Below are 15,959 nucleotides of genomic sequence, written 5' to 3'. Positions count from 1 at the left end.
TTACTGTAGTACCCCTAAATCCTCCTATTATTCTCTATATCTATAGAGGAGGTTCCTTAATTAGTAAGGTAATTAGCTCTTTAAGAGTTATATTCTTAATATAATAGGATTGTCTCTAGCTTCTTAGGTATTCTAGATAGTAGAGGCCCTAGATAAAGAATAGCCTAATCTGCTTATTACTAAAGGTAAGCTTTAAGACTAGAATGTTCTTAGACCTAGAGTATTATTCTATTATAGAGATGTACTTATAATACTACTTCTAGAAGTCCTTATAGTACTTCTAAGTGTTTGTTCCTTAGATCTTAATATTGCTAATTCTAAGAATCCTTAGGCTATTATAAATGTTTATAGTTACAACAGGCCTATAGGTAGCTGCAATAGTATTATATAGTTCCTTAGCTGTCTTCTCTATATCCCTAAAGTTAGGCCTTAGAGATTAGTTAATCCTTTTGCTAATAATCCCGTATGCAATTAGGTTATACTTATGCTAGACTTAGAGAGGAGTTAGTCTTAGTCTACTAGTTAGAATAGGTTCTATTACTAGAGTGTCCCCTCCTTCTTTTTAAGAAGGAGTTAGAGCCTAGGAGGATAAAGCAGTACTCTCCTTAGTTAGTAGAGAGGGATATCTAACTTTAATTCCTAGCTTTAGTTAGGCAGGGTATTAGGGAATGTTATAAAAGACATAGCCTAATACCTCCTTATTTATAAGGGCTGCTTTAAGCATCCTTAACTAGTCTAAGAAGTTGCTTCCCTTTCTTAGGACTTTATTCTCCTTTGTAGTCTTAAACTTATTAGCCTGCATTACGGCTGTTATTGTAACTAGCTCTTTCTCGGCTCGCTAGTTAACTGTCTAAATAGTGTATAGTAAGGTTCTAGTAGCTGCACTTAGAATAGACAATTCTTCCTTAAGTGTGCAGTAGTTACGCCGGGCTTATAACCTATTATAATTAGACTTAAGCTAAGTAGAAGAAGACCTCTAATTAGCAGGTATATATTATCGTGCAGAGAGAATCTTAAGTATAAGATTCTTACTTTAGCTATCTGTGTATAGGAATGCCTTAGCACTAGTTACGTGCACTTCACTAATGGTCAGTCTGATGATCCACAACATATGGATCTTCATGTCGGGGGCCTTACTAAGCAGTGGCGTCAGGGCTCGGGCCTTCCCGCTGGCTTCAGATCGCGTTGTGGATACTTGCTCATTCGATCCAGGCCCAAGTATTGCCCAAATCTCTCTCTCTCCATCCTTCTCGTCACTCTCTCAACATTTCGCGACACTGACCACCGAGATCTGACTGCACTGGGCCAACATGTGTGCTGGATTTTGCTGGGCTCGATCAGGACGACAATAGCCGATTCCACCCGGGTCGCAACTCAGTGCGCACGCGGCACGCCACTTCTGAGATCGAATCTGGTTGTTTGCAAGGGACGAGAACGACCACGATCCGCGCGCAGGGCACTCGACCAGGAAGATGGATCACTCCGGCATGGGCCACTCCGACATGGACATGGGCGACAGCATGGGTGACATGGACATGGGCATGGACAACTCTTCAACGCCCATCCTTTCGCCCGACGGCGTGGACTTCTCGAATTCTACTCAAGCCGCCGACTTTCTCGAACAACTTCTCAACGACGACGACCTCAAAGTTATCGGAAATGACTACGCGAAGAAATTCTGGTACGGCGTCGTTACGATCATCGCACTGGCCACCCTGCTCAATTTCCTACGATGGCTCACGCTGCAGAGCCGGTTACGACAGGCGGCGCGGAGACGACAGGAACCTGCGAGACCGAGGAGTGTGTTTTCGAGATGGTTTGCGACGTTGACTGCGACTGCGAGGGAGGTGACTTACCTTCAATTCACGCCTACGGGCAGATTTCTGTGGTTCAAGGTTCCGCCGCTTGGGACGATCCTGCTGCTGCTGTCGTATGGGGCGTTTGTGCTGGCCCTCGAGTTTGTCGATAACAATACTCCTGGCGCTCGACACTGGCAGGCATTAGGTGTTCGCGCGGGATGGTTGGCCGTAGCACAGATGCCGCTTCTGGTCTTGCTGATCAACAAGAACAATGTGATCGGGATGCTTACCGGCGCATCTTATGAGAGATTAAATGTGCTCCACCGCTGGTCATCCAGGATCATGCTCCTCATGGCTATTCTCCATTTTGGATACCAATCCTACGGATGGCAGAAGTTTGGCCTCACTCAATTGGAATGGACCACCGACGACTGCCCAACGACAGGAATCGCTGCCTTCGCGATTCTGCTTTGGATGAACTTGAGCACTCTTGCGCCCGTCCGCTACTGGTCGTACGAATTCTTCGTGGTGCAGCATGTATTATCGTTCTTCGGCTTTGTGATCGCTGTCGTCTTCCATCTGCCCAGCACTGCCTACGGAAGCAGGATCTACATCTTCATTCCGATCGGCATTTACGTTTTGGACAGGGCCTTCCGATCGCTTCAATATATCTGGACGAATGCTCGAGCAAGCCGTGCTACGATCGTGCAGATGACCGGCGGTGTCACCAAGATTCGACTCTCGAACAAGGCCATCAAGAACTGGCGTGCTGGATCACACGTTTTGATTTCCCTTCCCAAGTTCGGCATGATGCAAAGTCACCCTGCCACAATGCTTTCGACACCGCGGTCCCACAACGGAGACCTAGTCTTCATCCTCAAGAGCCACAAGGGCTTCACTCGCCGTATCATGTTAGGCGCCAACACATCCGAGACTGCTCTCCTCCCACACTCAAAAGAGGAATCCACATCGGGCCAAAACGCACAGGTGGTCGAAACTCACCTCGCCCTCCTCGACGGACCCTACGGTGGCTCGCAATCCGACTTTGCAGCTTTCGACTCTATCTGTCTGCTAGCCGGATCGACCGGCGTGACATTCACTCTGTCCCTGCTCAACGACCTTGCCGATCGCGTGAGCAATACCGATAAACGTCTCCCGGTCCGCCGTGTCCATTTCGTGTGGTGCGTCAAAGACAGCTCCTGGGCGACATGGGTCTCGGACGAAATCTCTGCAGCATACGAGAAATTGCACGCCGCTGGGATCGAAGTCGAAATCAGCGTACATGTCACCTGCGTGGAGCAATTTACCGAAGCGGGGAATGATCCGAAAGAATGCGGCTGTGCGTGCGACAAGTCGCAAGGGCCTTGCTGTTGCGTGCTGGTCGACGATGAGGATGATGACGTTGACGCCATTAGACCCGCCGAGACAGTCATTAGCACGTCGGAGAAGAAGACTGCAATCGCTGAGGAGAAGACTGTCCAATCTTCATCGTCATCCTCATCCTCAAACTCCTACGCCCGACTCCGTACTTCACCACGACCCACGGGTCGGCGAATGCCCGTACTTCCTTGTGCAACGTTCTACTCCGGTCGACCGGACATACGAGATATCATCACGGATGTACTGGACGGTGCCGAGGGCGAGAGTGGATTGGCGGTTTGTGGACCTATTGGCCTGAGTAAGGAGGTGAGGAATACGGTCGTTGGACTGTCAGACGAGCGCGCTGTGCATAAAGGGGGCAGGAGAGCTGATGGGTCGGCTGCTCAGGGGTGTTACTTGCATGTTGAGAGCTTCAGTTAGCGACAGCAGACACATACAGTACATGTACATGATTATGATCACGACGTCCAGTCACGATGTTTACAAACGAGATAACGGGCCACGCACAGTCACCGCGAGTTTGAATATATTTTAAACAACTTTTTGGTGTGCTATCTGGCCCTGAAGCTCCGTCGCGGTGCATTGAGACCGAATTTCGATCGCCCGTCGCGACGAAAAGTTGACCTTGAAGCACGCACAGCGCAAAGCAAGACGGTGAAAGCAAGAAGTGCGCCCAATCATGGCGTTCTCAAATCGAAAAGACTAATGCACTTATGCTTCCGATCCCACGCAATATCGGAATCGAAGACGCTGCGCTGCGTTCGTGGCGTTTTCGACGCCCGACGAAAACGCCCGATGCTCAATGCCCAAAACCAAAACCATGTCAAGCCTTCCGCTGGAACTTTGAGCCATTTATCAGAACACCTCCCAACGTCCAAGTCTGAAGGCTCAGCTTTTGTCGTGCGATCCAGCACGAGCGAACCCAATCAGAAGAACGAAACCAAATCGTCGATTGCGCTCCATAGCAAAACATGCGATCTCGACCTGCCTCAGGTCCAACTTCCCTGACCTCAAAGACTTTTGGTGCGCGGCCTTGCCCAGTTCCGAGATGCATGTGCAAGCAAGGTGCGCTGTCGACCGCCACGGCAGGCATTTTATAGACTGCATCTCGTTCTCAAGCACCACCTCCCTCGTTTCCGCCTTCAACCCTCGCACCCAGCTTCTCCAGCTGATGATCGATCTGCATGAGCTGCGCCTCATGCTTGTTGACGATGCGTTTCCTCAAATATCTCAGGTCCGCCGGATCCTCAGATCTGACTAGCATGGCAAAATCTTCGATCCGCTGGCGCTTTCGCTTCGGCTTGGAAGCGTCCTTTGGCCCGACAGTCGGTCCTGGGGTCGGCCCAGCGTCCGATGGAGGTGGGGGAGACAGGGTGGGATCGTAGTCGTCGTCCCGCTCTCGCTTGATACCATCTTCTTCGTCGTCGTCTAAGATGATCGGGCCAGATCGATGGGCGCGGGCTGGGGAGTTGTTTTGAGGAGTCGGGGTAGCCGGGAAGAGGCTCGATTGTGCTCGGTTCAGTTGTCCTGGCTGAGCTGAATTTGAGAGCCGTGATGTTTGGGCGCCAGGGGCTCGGATTGCTGGCGCTGCAACGAACGGGTCTGCGACTGGCAGTGTCGGAGCTTGCGGCTGGGCTGACTCTTCTGGCTCAGGAGTAGGCGTTGGTGCAGGATCACGCGGCTTCATCGAATCGGGCAGATCGGGCTCTTCAAACTCTCTGGACGCGATCTTTGGAAAGTCCTCGCGACATTCCATGATGATCTTGTAGCTCAGCTCTTCTTTTGCTTCGCGCGTCTTGCACGCACGGCGTTCGGCAACCCAACGGACGAATTTGTCCTGCAGGCTCACCAAAGTCTTCCATTCTTCGTCATCTGGTCGAGCAGGAGGACTGGTTGGCTTATACGGCTTCTTGATGTTGTCCCACAGTCCTTCCATGACGGCTCTGGCGTTCGCGTTGACCCGATTGAGCAGGCGAGCACGCTGGCTCGTGAAGCTGGCCTCGTTTGAGTCGGCCATGTTGGTTGATGCGTAGGTTGTTTGAGGGGCGGGATGTATTGTCTTGTTCCGCGAAGAGGCCGAGGACTGACTTGTCACAAATTGTCGAGGACCTTGGGTACTTGAAGAGGAACTCGAATCAGAAGCGAGTCAAGGCGCGTCGCACGTTGACAGCTGACGACTTCCACGCTCCTACGGACCGACGATGAGTTTGCCTGGGAATGTAAAGTTAGACCGAGACCAAAGTGAGGCTGTCCAGCCATTCGTACTCGTGACTCCAAGTAGTTTTCAATAACCGTGCCGGCCTTTATCGTCGTAACACTACGGCAGCTGTACCGTTATTCAGTGGGTGCAGGTAAGTCAGCGAGCCGGTCTCAGTGATGTAGCGGTACGCGAATGTGGCTGTGCAGGTCGGTCAGATAATGTTCGAAGTCGTGGTGGGTGGTTGTTGAAGGAGTCGATTCGGTGGTGGAATGTGTTTGTTCGAGGTGAGAGGTCAAGTCTGGCACACTCGACGAGGTTATATTAACACATGAGCTTGCATGGTCCGTGCAATGGCGACTGCAAAGAACGCGCGAAAGTGACAGTGCTAGAGCTTGGATGGCCGAGTCGGAACCTGTATTCGCATGTGATCACAGCTTACTCGCTCTCATCTTCCTCGTTGCCGTCCTCGCCGTCAATCTCCATCTCGTCCTCGTCTTCCTCCTCGCTCTCAGATTCGTCCTCATCCACCTGATCTCCACCTCGAGTGTCTTTTTCCTTCTGCCTCCTCCTCTCCTCCTCCTTTCGGCTCTCCTCAACTATCCTTGCCTTCTCTTCTCTCGTCTTCCTCTGGCCAACCACATACGCACCGAGAGGCGTCTTGTCCCACGAAGTCTCCGCTAAGAACTTCTCCACGCCTCTGCGATCGTTCGGCGCAAACTCGACCTTCGCTCTTCTCTCCTCGATCCAACGCGAATTCGCCTCGAGCTTCTGAACCAACAATTGCATCATAGTGTTGACCTTTTGGTTCTTGTTGCCTCCCTTTGCTGCGCCACGCTGGTTGACCTCCTTCAGCCAGCGCTTCAGCATCACCACTACGGGAAGTGCGAGCTCTGGGAAAGCGATGTTCTTCGCCCAGAGCACGAAGAACTCTGAAAGGAGTTCCTGAGCTTGCTCAGCGACGCCATCCTGGTAGACACGTGTGCGGAGGTAGGACTTGGGCGCGCGAATGGCGACGCTGAAGTCGAGAGGCTTCAGGGTGCCAGGCTTGGGTGCTCTTCTCATCTCGGCGCTGTTGAAGACTTCGTACAATGGCGCAGCAAGAGGAATGTACGTTCCGGTCGCCAGACTTATACGGAGGAGCGAGCGGACGAGCTGGAAACGCAGAGGGAAGTAGGTGGCAGTCGGGATGAGTCGCAGTGCTCCGAGAGTGACCTGGACCAACGGGTAGATGAGTGGTCGCAGAGGCGATGTGGGCTCCGTACAATGTGCCGCCAACACTCTGCTCCAGAAGTCCAGACTGTGAACGTATTGCCAGTTGTAGATCGTCTTGTAGCTCTCACCTGAGTTGTTGGTAATGCTGCCACGCAAATGGATCGCCAGACTGCGGATGAACGAGAAAGCAGTAGTATACGCTACTCCGCCGTCGCCTCCAGGGATGCCCCAAAGTTCTGCAGCCGAGTTCTTCATCAAGTTCACTCCCGGCATCGTGTGGCCAGTGGTGTTGCGACTGCTCTTGACCAGCGCTTGGTAGATAGCTTTGAACGCGTTCTCACGAATGCTTGCATCGCCTATCACGACCAATTTCCGCATGACGAGGAAGGCTGCGATACGAGCGCTCTCTGTATTTGAGGATGATGACCAGACTCCTGTGACCGCCTTTGCAACATCGCGGACGAGCTTCTTGAACGACAGCAAGTATGGCAGAAGTGGGAGAGTAGAGGCCAATGTCAATCGTAAAGTCGCCGGATCCGACAGATGGTCGAGAAGATGCAAGATCCCTGAAACTTGAGACCTCAGCAGAGGCGCAAGCGACTTGAACTTTTTCGACTCGGTGGGCACGTGTACCTTTCCGCCTTTGGTTTCCTGTACCGGGAGGTGATGCTCGAAGATGTCCGGGATTTGCTTCAATGCTGTGGTGAGCAACAGATGGTAGACTTCCGGATTCGAGACAGAGTATTTGAAGTCCTTCTCCTCTGCTTCGGCCGAAGACACCTGCGCGGCAGATCGGAAGGCAATAACAACCTCTTTTGCAGCGCGGAGAGAATGTTGTTCAGTCAGACTCTTTGACCACTTCTTGATGGTAGCTTTGTCCAATTCAATCTTGCCAGAGCCTCCCATCTCATCGTCCGAATCGTCCTGTCTCTGCTTCTTGCGCTGCGGTTCGTCGCTCTCGTCTCCACTGATTTGCAAATCGTCCAGGTCGTCAAACAATTCCGGCTCGTCCTTTCGCAGCATCTTGTGAAGTTCCGGGTCCTTCTCTGCCAAAGCATCCAGCTGTTCCTTGAAGTCTCCTTCATCGCTGCCAGAGTCCGAGTCCGTATCGCTACCGGCGGCAACAGGTTCTTGTTCGAAAGACACATCCGACGCTGAATCATCTTCCTCCTCTTGAACCTCGACCCGCTTCCTCTTGCTTCCCTTCTTGCCCGATAGCTCTGGCACATCGAAGCCGCCCTGGAAGAAATCATCCATGCTCATATCCTTGATCTTGCTTGCGGCTTCTTGCCTCCCAGCGCTGGCTGCAACCGCATCATTATCCGCATCCTTCCCATCTTTCCCTTCCTCTTCTGCTCGTCGAGACTTTTTCTTCGCCTTGAGTTGTTGCTGCTGCTTCGTTTTCTTGAGACCTTTACGGCGTTCGAGTGTGTCCTTCAGATGCTCGCGCTCGAACTTCTTCGTGGACTTCTTTTGCGCCATTTCGGAGGTGTTGTGTATTGAAGATGAAGAAAATGGCAGCGATTGGCAAAAGTCACAAAAGTTTCCTCGACCTTCAAATCAGGGCCCGAAGTTTCGCCGGCCTCTGACGATCCTCACCATGCGACAGCTCCACGAGGATGACATCGACTCGCTCACACAAACATGTATGCGCAACAGCAATTGGCTTACGCGCCGACTCCATACAGCTATACGCCCTCCAGCAATCTCACTGCAACCATCAATCTCGACGAAGTATGCTTTCGAAGCTCTCCCGCTCCATGGAAGCCTGCTAAGCTCGCCCACAGGAAGTGAAGCTTGCCGACACAGCAGCTGAACGAGATCTCTACGAATCACTCGCCGAAATTTACAGCATCATTGTCACTTTGGAGGCACTGGAAAAGGCGTATTTGAGAGACAGTATAAAAGAGTCGGAGTACACGGAGACATGCGATCGATTACTGCGACAGTACAAGAGCAACTTGGCGGATGATCATGTTCACGCTGCGTTCGGCGACTTGGATCGCTTTAAGGCAGAATGGAATGTATGTTGAATACGGGATCAAAGCAGCGCATGGAACACAACTAACGAAACGCGAAGCTCGATGTACCAAAAGCAACGGAGCGATTGAAGATTGGCCTGCCAGCAACCATTGAGACCGCACCTAACCGTACGGGCTCACAGATGAATCGGAACAGCAACTCTTATGGATCTGGGAATGGTCCAGGGGCTGCCAACGCTTCAGCTATCGTGTCCGCGTCGGAGAACTTCATCACGCTGTTCGATGCAATACGAATGAACATCCTGTCCAAGGACACACTACATCCGATCTTGGTCGACACGATCCAGGCTGTGAACAAGGTCACGGACCGCGACTTTGAGAATAAGGGCAAGATCGTCCAGTGGTTGATTACCTTGAACCAGATGCGCGCGGCCGAGGATCTTAGTCCAGAGCAAGCGAGGGAGCTGCAATTCGACCTGAACGCGGCTTACGAAGGGTTCAAGTCGATCCTCGATTGAGAGGCACCTCTGCTCCCCCGCTTAGATCGAACGAACCCGGCCAACGGAGCGAAACTTGGGCGGAGAAAGTTGCGCTGCAAGTTGGGAGTTGAGCATTAGGCATGGTTCTGTAAAAGTCTACAGAGCCCTGTTCGGAAAGTATCTCCCCGCTGTCGCTCGAATTACACCGCACCAAGCGGTCCTTAGGAGCTTGGAGTCTGCAGCTTGAGCGGGAGAAGATACAACCGCATGAACGCTTCTGCAAGGCATCGCTGAGCTGCATTGAAGCCCGATGGCGGCATCTCTCAATGCAGCTAGTCCCGGGTCCGACGTGGTTGATTGGTCCGTGCGTTCCTCGCATCTCGATTTCGGTCCGCAGACTAGGTAGCTACATACCCCGTGCATGAGCATGAAAAGAAAGCTGGAGCGATGGCGGCCGAAAGGACCGATGGAATGGTTCCCGTGACCATAACTGCGAGCGATCTAGGATTGGATGCCCAACAGGAGATCATTGATGGTACGTAAAATTTCCGGTGGCTGTGTCCAGAGGTCGCGCCGCCGCATGCACACCTCGACTAGGTCATGCAGCTGACAGCTCGTTAATGCAGTGCTTGACCTCCCGCAAATTCACACCAAGCCATCCTCGAAGTCCCTACTGTCCGTGTTGAACGATTTGTCAAGCGAGCCACCTTCCTGGGAGGCGACACCTCGCAGCGGTACCCCTCGCACGCCCCTTAGCGGTGCTTCCACGCCACTTCGCAGAAGTCGAAAGGTCAATCCCGAGGGCGTGCCGGGTTACCTGACGAAGATCATTTCAAGTCGTCTCGCATGGATCGAGGATGACGACACAAAGGAGCGCATTTGGGAGGCCGCTTCTCAGCGGCTGACAGAGCGCGCGGGCAGATCTGCCATGGGAGACATGCAACGCGGCTTTTTCATTCCAATGTCGCCGGACAATGTTGATGAGGGCGTCGACATCGTACTGCATGAGCCCTCCCTGACAGAAGACAATTTGGGATTGAAGACATGGGCCTCTTCTTATTTGCTGGCCAAACGAATGGCGATTCTACGAGATACGCTTCCCTCTTTGTCGGATACTGTACCCATGTTGGAGCTTGGCGCTGGCACTGGACTCGTCGGTCTGGCTACTGCTGTTATCTTGCAGAGACACGTTGTGCTCACGGACTTGCCTGAGATAGTTCCTAACCTGCAGCGCAACGCTACTGCGAATACTGCTGTACTCGACATGCACGGCGCGAGTGTAGATGCTGCTGTATTGGACTGGACAGATCCCGGAGCATTCCACTTGAACGACACGCTGAATGGCGATCAGCATCTGTTCCCGCTCATCCTCGCCGCAGACCCGATTTACAGTTCAGACCACCCTCGGTGGCTGGTCCAAGCAATTGACCACCATCTCAGTCGTGGCGAGAGCGCAAGAGTGGTGATAGAGATGCCTCTTCGAGACACCTACTCACCCGAAAGGCAAGATTTTCGAGATAGAATGCAAGATCTGGGCTTGACTATCGCAGAGGAAGGGGAAGAGGTTGGCTTCGACGACTGGTCAACAGGAAATGGCGAGGAGTTGTCCGAAGTGCGGTGCTGGTGGAGTGTTTGGCGCTGGCGATGATGATGCGTAGCTGGTATGATTCGCTTTATGCAAACGCTGCCGAATAGATAATAGACACTTCACAGAGTAGATGAGACAAGTCGAACATCGAAGACGACGTTCACTGAGACATTCACTACGAACAGACAATTGTTGACCATGATCGCTTCCTGCTATCCTGATGCAGTCGGAGTCCATCGTCCGCGTCGCCAGGCCTCATTGCGAGCCATCGACAGAATCACTTTGCCAGCGAGGAAGGAGTGCACCATGCCCACAACACCATCCCGCGGCACACGTGAATCACCGGAGCAATCAGATGAAGGAGGCAACGCATACGCGCATTTTCTTCGAAGCGTTGTAGCGTTTGTTCAGGGCAAATTACCACGCCTCGATGACACAGGTCTTACAACTACAACATGGCTGGCCACTCTCCAGGGCTTACTGCATGATAGTAGCCTCCGACAGCGGTTCCTCGCCGCAGTAGGTCAGCCATTGAGCCTGTCTGCAACAAGCAAGAACAAGACTGCTACCGAGAAGGCGGACAAGCGAAAAGACACAGCAGGAGATATCCACAAGGAGTCAGGAGAACGTGATGGACAAAATCGAGCAGATGAAGAGGCAGAAGAGGAAAATCCAGATGAGGAATATCAAGACGCTCGTGACATTGCCCGCACGCGCACTGGCAGTTAGACCTGGAGTGACGAAGAGGATATACTTGAAAGTGAAGCAAAGGCGAAGCAAGCGGACGAAGTCGTCCAAAAAGCGGACGAGCTGAGAGCGAACGCACTGATGGATGAAATTGATGGCATGTTCAAGCCTACCTTGGCTGACGTGCTTGAGTACCAGGGTGGGTATGAGGATGATGATGAGGACAGTGAGGACGTGGTGCACGACGGCGACGGAGAGCATCGTGCTGACTACCGTGCCGGCTAAATCCCGTGCTTGAGTACCAAGTTTGCGGCGCTCGAGAAGCCGCACGGCATACAGCAGCGAGGACTTCACGAGGAGTGCCGCAATACTTCCCTCCGATCCTGATCTTCTCCATGTCGGAAGTCCAGACCGTTGAGGTTGTCGACGCACAGCGGAAGCGTCCAGAATAGGAAGTCACCCAAAACAATAGCTCCGACCATGCGTTGAGAAACCCTTGCTGCTTTTATGCATGTGCGATATCACAACAACCCCTGGAATAAATCAAGGCATACAACCAGGTGGCTGAGCGTTGGCGTCCGGCAAGCTGGGAAGGTTTTCGCCTGATGGCATCTGCAGGACGCAGCCAAGGGAGAACAACCATGCCTGCTTATATCTGATACCCTAAGCGTATACGTGATAGCCTTTATTGTCTTCACAAACTGGTGGTGCCGCGTGCGGGAATTTTCCCCAGTTCCCCAGAGTAACAAGAGTCAGGTGTTGTGACACTTCTCGTCGCTCAACCGAAACGTGTCGCTTAGGTGCTGCTCGTATGCCGAGACAGAGGTTCGTGCCTGGCATGGTGCGACTCGGAGGCGTTTCGAGAAAAGGCTCTCCAGGTGAAGGAGGGGTCTCTGGGTAAGTCGAGAGCGGAATGACACGGAGCGTGATCGGGAATAATGGTCTCGGGCGATGGTACGTAGTCGGGAGGAGTCGCGGACCGGAATATCGAATTGTGACTGTATCTCGCCAAGTCCATGGGTGGTTTTCGGAGTGAAGGTGCTTCTCAAGACAAGGTATCCATGCTCGTAGGATTTGGACGCGCGGAGTGGTGGGAAGTGGGGTTGAAGGGATCGGCCTTTGAACCGGGAGAAGCTGGTCAAAGAGTGCGGTGTACAGCACATTGCCGTCATCCAGGCGGAGCACGGTGAATTCGCCTCGCCTTTGTTCGCCTCATACTCGGCGGTCTGATGTCGTGAAGTGTTGTCGCACGGGATCACATGACGGAAGAGGTTGGAGATTGGAGATGACTTCACCTCTTGATAAGATGGGAAAATGAGGTACTTCTACCCCGCTATGGTATCAGCCTTTGCCCCACGGAAGCAAGCAAACGAAGCCGACGCAACCAGACCTTACTGAGGACCATGGAATTGTTTCTCTTCGCAGTATTGTGTCTTGTGAGCTTCGTGAAAGCGTCTGGCATTGCAGCCGTGTTTGCTATTCATTCGGTTTCCTCATAGAGAGTTCCGTGGAGAAGAGAGCCTGTGGGGGTGAGAGTCGAGGTGGGGTAAGCAAGACATCGACATGGCATTCAAGGAGATTCCCATCTTGGACCTGTCGGAGGCGAATGAGGTGGCAACGAAGCCTGTATTCTTGAAGAAACTGCGAGACGCTCTGCTCAACGTCGGGTTCTTGTACATCAAGAATGTTGGCATCGATCAAGATGTCTACGATCGGGTATGTGTTAGCACAAGCAGACAACGTCCGAGCAAGACCTGATCATATCGCAGGTCTGTCAAGAAGGAATCCGTTTCTTCGACCTGCCGGAGCAGGAGAAGCTCGCCATCGAGATGAAGAATGCCCCCAGCTTCTTGGGCTACAGTCGATTGGGCAACGAAATAACTGCCAAAAACGCAGACTGGCGAGAGCAACTCGATCTGAGCACACCGCATCCTGTGCCTGGTGAACAGGACCCGCTGTATCACAACTTACTGGCTCCGAATCAATGGCCGAACGACAAGATCCTACCCGACTTCCGGCCCATCTTCGAGGATTATATGGCAAAGATGGGCGAAGTGAGCATCACCTTCACCAGCTTGATCGCAGAAAGCCTGGGCTTGCCCTCCAATGCCTTCGACAACTTTTTCGATCGAGACCAGCAACACAAGCTCAAGATTGTGAAGTATCCGGTAAGCACTCTCCGCGGTCAGGAAATTGCACAGAGCCATCCTAACGCCTGGCAGGACAATGGCTCCGGAGCCGGACAAGGAGTCGGTCCTCACAAGGACTCGATGCTCACGTCCTACCTTCTCCAAGCCACTGACCATCGCGGTCTACAAGCACAGAACACGCAAGGCGAGTGGATCGATTGTGAGTAGACTTCATCTTCGCTCATATTCGAGTCACTAACTCACCCATTCCTCAGGCCCACCTATCCGCGGCACGCTTGTAGTAGCCATCGGCCAAGGCCTTGAAGCCCTCACAGGCGGCGTTTGCGCCAGCACTACTCACCGCGTGCAGTCACCCTCGCCAGGCAGCGGCGCACGCTTCTCCATTCCATTCTTCCAAGGCGTGTCGTACGACGCCAAATTCGAGTCCATGGACGTTCCCGAGTCGGTCAAAGCGCTACGCCAGGAGATCCTCGCGGCGCAGGGCGGGGGTCGGAGAGATGATGTCGAATTCACATTTGTGAAGGGCAGATGGAATCATCTCGGCGAGGCGACGTTGATGAATAGGATCAAGTCGCACCAAGATGTTGGAGAGAGGTGGTATCCGGAATTGTTGAGCGAGCTGAGAGCGGAGCAGGCGCGGGAGCAAAGCAAAGCTGCGGTGAATTCGCAGACGGCTGTTGAAGCACATTGACGGGAATGATAGTGAAATGCATCAATATTTGGAAATGGATCTGTAAATTCTCCTTGAAATGTGTTTGGCTCGAACCAATGCCCCTTCAGTGCCCCTTCAGATCCACGAGCCACCTTCCCAACAGGCCAGCTCACGCCCCTCGTATGCAGTACTCTCGTAGACCTCATCACCGCAAGCGAAATGATGTTATCACTGAAATGATATTATCACTCCGAAAAATCTCCCGGGTTCGACTTACGCCATCCCCATTTTGGAGAACTCTTGCGCAACGCCTAAAGAGAAGCCAGTCGTTCGGTACGAGATTACCTTGTCCTGCCGGTGCCGGGCTAGAACTACCATCGAACTCAACTTCAAACTCCACTCGTCCGGAGCACACCCCGAGGGCCCGAAGTCTGCCGCTCTCATCATCAATTTCTTGCATCGCTCCCGCGTTGGCAGAAGGGTCGAGCTAAAGCAGTTCGGTCCATCAGTCTTCGGAGGCGAGTCCTAGTGCGTTGCGAGAGATGATGGTGCCAAGTGAAGTCTGAAGAGCGACGACTGTGTATGGTCACTGGAGGCAGATCATCTATCCCGCTTTCACGCAAAGCCGATGGCGAGGTTGAACGGTTGTCATCTACGAAACTGCGGTCAATCTCGTGGAATTCTTTACGACGGTGCCTTCTTCCTGCACACTTACTGCTTCGAGAAGGTGGTCGATGGCGGCTCGCATTCTCATCGTCCCAAGTCGAAGCTTTTGCCGCGTTACACTAGTGTCGACGTCATTCCACTGGTACAATCTGTGAGCGGAAGAGCTGCGCACTTTCGGTAGGGCTCTACCGTGCTGCTAGTGCCGGTGCCGGTTGCATCTGGTCGGCTTTGCACATGAAGAGCTCGAGTTTGGAGGTGGAGCTGTGCCTTTGAGCCTGCTGCCGCTCTGCTGAACTGTAATGATGATGAGCTGAACAGACAGTGAAAATGCAGCTGAAGATCATGTTGATACACTGTGTTGCCGTCGAGTTTTGCTAACATGTCTAATAGTACAAATCAATACCTGTGAAGGTCCATCTGTTGTTGGTACATCTCTTGCTTCCCGTGCTTTTCCGACAATCCGAACTCCGAGGAATAAGAAAAACTTCGACTCCTTGTCCCAAAATAAAATATCATATCATACATCGTTGATCATCATGGGGATGAGTTCATGCAGCAAAGAAGCGTGCATGCAACCTCCCGAGAAATATTGGCGGCACGGATAGGCGGTCCGGCAAGTTGCGTTGTCCTCTGAGCTTCGCTCGATGAGATTTGAGTTCGGCGAGGCGGCCGGCCGATCCTCCCAGATGATTGCGCGGTCCGTACCTGGCTTTACCGGGTCGTCCTTTGTTCGAGTTCGAGCTGTTGGTTGGTGTGCATGGTTCCCGTCGGACGACATCTTTCCGATCCTGGGAACACTGTTCGCCGTCGACCGCTAACGGCATGTGGTACGCCAGACTTCTGTTCGTGGTTTGCGCGTTTGCGGCGAGGTAATACGAAAGCCAGAGGTCCATAAGCAACTAGCTGCGTAGCGGCGGACTGTCACTACCGCGGCACGATGCTTGATTGCTCAACGGCCCCAAGTGCGAACGGATCCAAGGACCAGATGCAGGTTTGGCGTCGCTTAAGCAGTGGGGTACTGCGAGAGCGAGTAGGATCGGTTGGCAGTCTCGTCGCGGTACTGTTGTGCTCCATATGTCTGCTGCTGCTGTTCGGCGTGACCAGGATAAGAGGCGTTCGGAAGAGGCGGGGGCTGCATATGGCCGTGGGGAGAGCTGTACTCGC

At 52.8% G+C, this 15,959-nt stretch overlaps 7 protein-coding genes across 7 annotated transcripts; 4 read left to right on the top strand and 3 right to left on the bottom strand.

The window, feature by feature from the left end:
* Positions 1 to 1,541: 1,541 nt before the first annotated feature.
* MYCGRDRAFT_70987 (putative FRE ferric reductase-like transmembrane component) lies at positions 1,542 to 3,630 on the top strand (the record flags this gene model as incomplete). Its single annotated transcript, XM_003853415.1, has 2 exons — positions 1,542 to 3,092; positions 3,249 to 3,630. The coding sequence occupies 2 exons, from the start codon at positions 1,542 to 1,544 to the stop codon at positions 3,597 to 3,599; spliced, it is 1,902 nt and encodes a 633-aa protein (XP_003853463.1).
* Positions 3,631 to 4,293: 663 nt separating this feature from the next.
* On the bottom strand, positions 4,294 to 5,196 carry MYCGRDRAFT_92485 (uncharacterized protein; the record flags this gene model as incomplete). Its single annotated transcript, XM_003852902.1, has 1 exon — positions 4,294 to 5,196. The coding sequence occupies one exon, from the start codon at positions 5,194 to 5,196 to the stop codon at positions 4,294 to 4,296; it is 903 nt and encodes a 300-aa protein (XP_003852950.1).
* A 485-nt stretch (positions 5,197 to 5,681) lies between these two features.
* On the bottom strand, positions 5,682 to 8,073 carry MYCGRDRAFT_70984 (uncharacterized protein; the record flags this gene model as incomplete). The annotated part of the gene is made up of 1 exon (XM_003852901.1): positions 5,682 to 8,073. The coding sequence occupies one exon, from the start codon at positions 8,071 to 8,073 to the stop codon at positions 5,815 to 5,817; it is 2,259 nt and encodes a 752-aa protein (XP_003852949.1).
* Positions 8,074 to 8,235: 162 nt separating this feature from the next.
* Positions 8,236 to 9,091, top strand: MYCGRDRAFT_99880 (uncharacterized protein; the record flags this gene model as incomplete). Its single annotated transcript, XM_003853416.1, has 3 exons — positions 8,236 to 8,325; positions 8,379 to 8,615; positions 8,672 to 9,091. The coding sequence occupies 3 exons, from the start codon at positions 8,236 to 8,238 to the stop codon at positions 9,089 to 9,091; spliced, it is 747 nt and encodes a 248-aa protein (XP_003853464.1).
* Positions 9,092 to 9,343: 252 nt separating this feature from the next.
* Positions 9,344 to 10,700, top strand: MYCGRDRAFT_70980 (uncharacterized protein; the record flags this gene model as incomplete). Its single annotated transcript, XM_003853417.1, has 2 exons — positions 9,344 to 9,587; positions 9,679 to 10,700. 2 exons carry the CDS (start codon positions 9,500 to 9,502, stop codon positions 10,698 to 10,700), a joined length of 1,110 nt encoding a protein of 369 aa, XP_003853465.1.
* A 550-nt stretch (positions 10,701 to 11,250) lies between these two features.
* Positions 11,251 to 11,717, bottom strand: MYCGRDRAFT_104118 (uncharacterized protein; the record flags this gene model as incomplete). Its single annotated transcript, XM_003852900.1, has 1 exon — positions 11,251 to 11,717. The coding sequence occupies one exon, from the start codon at positions 11,586 to 11,588 to the stop codon at positions 11,259 to 11,261; it is 330 nt and encodes a 109-aa protein (XP_003852948.1).
* Positions 11,718 to 12,709: 992 nt separating this feature from the next.
* Positions 12,710 to 14,168, top strand: MYCGRDRAFT_70976 (uncharacterized protein; the record flags this gene model as incomplete). Its single annotated transcript, XM_003853418.1, has 4 exons — positions 12,710 to 13,043; positions 13,097 to 13,495; positions 13,550 to 13,676; positions 13,732 to 14,168. The coding sequence occupies 4 exons, from the start codon at positions 12,891 to 12,893 to the stop codon at positions 14,166 to 14,168; spliced, it is 1,116 nt and encodes a 371-aa protein (XP_003853466.1).
* Between the last annotated feature and the right edge of the window lie 1,791 nt (positions 14,169 to 15,959).

This window comes from Zymoseptoria tritici, chromosome 4 (genome assembly GCF_000219625.1).
Source record: "Zymoseptoria tritici IPO323 chromosome 4, whole genome shotgun sequence".
Classification (NCBI taxonomy): Eukaryota; Fungi; Ascomycota; class Dothideomycetes; order Mycosphaerellales; family Mycosphaerellaceae; genus Zymoseptoria; species Zymoseptoria tritici.
This window is presented reverse-complemented; position numbering and strand designations above follow the sequence as displayed.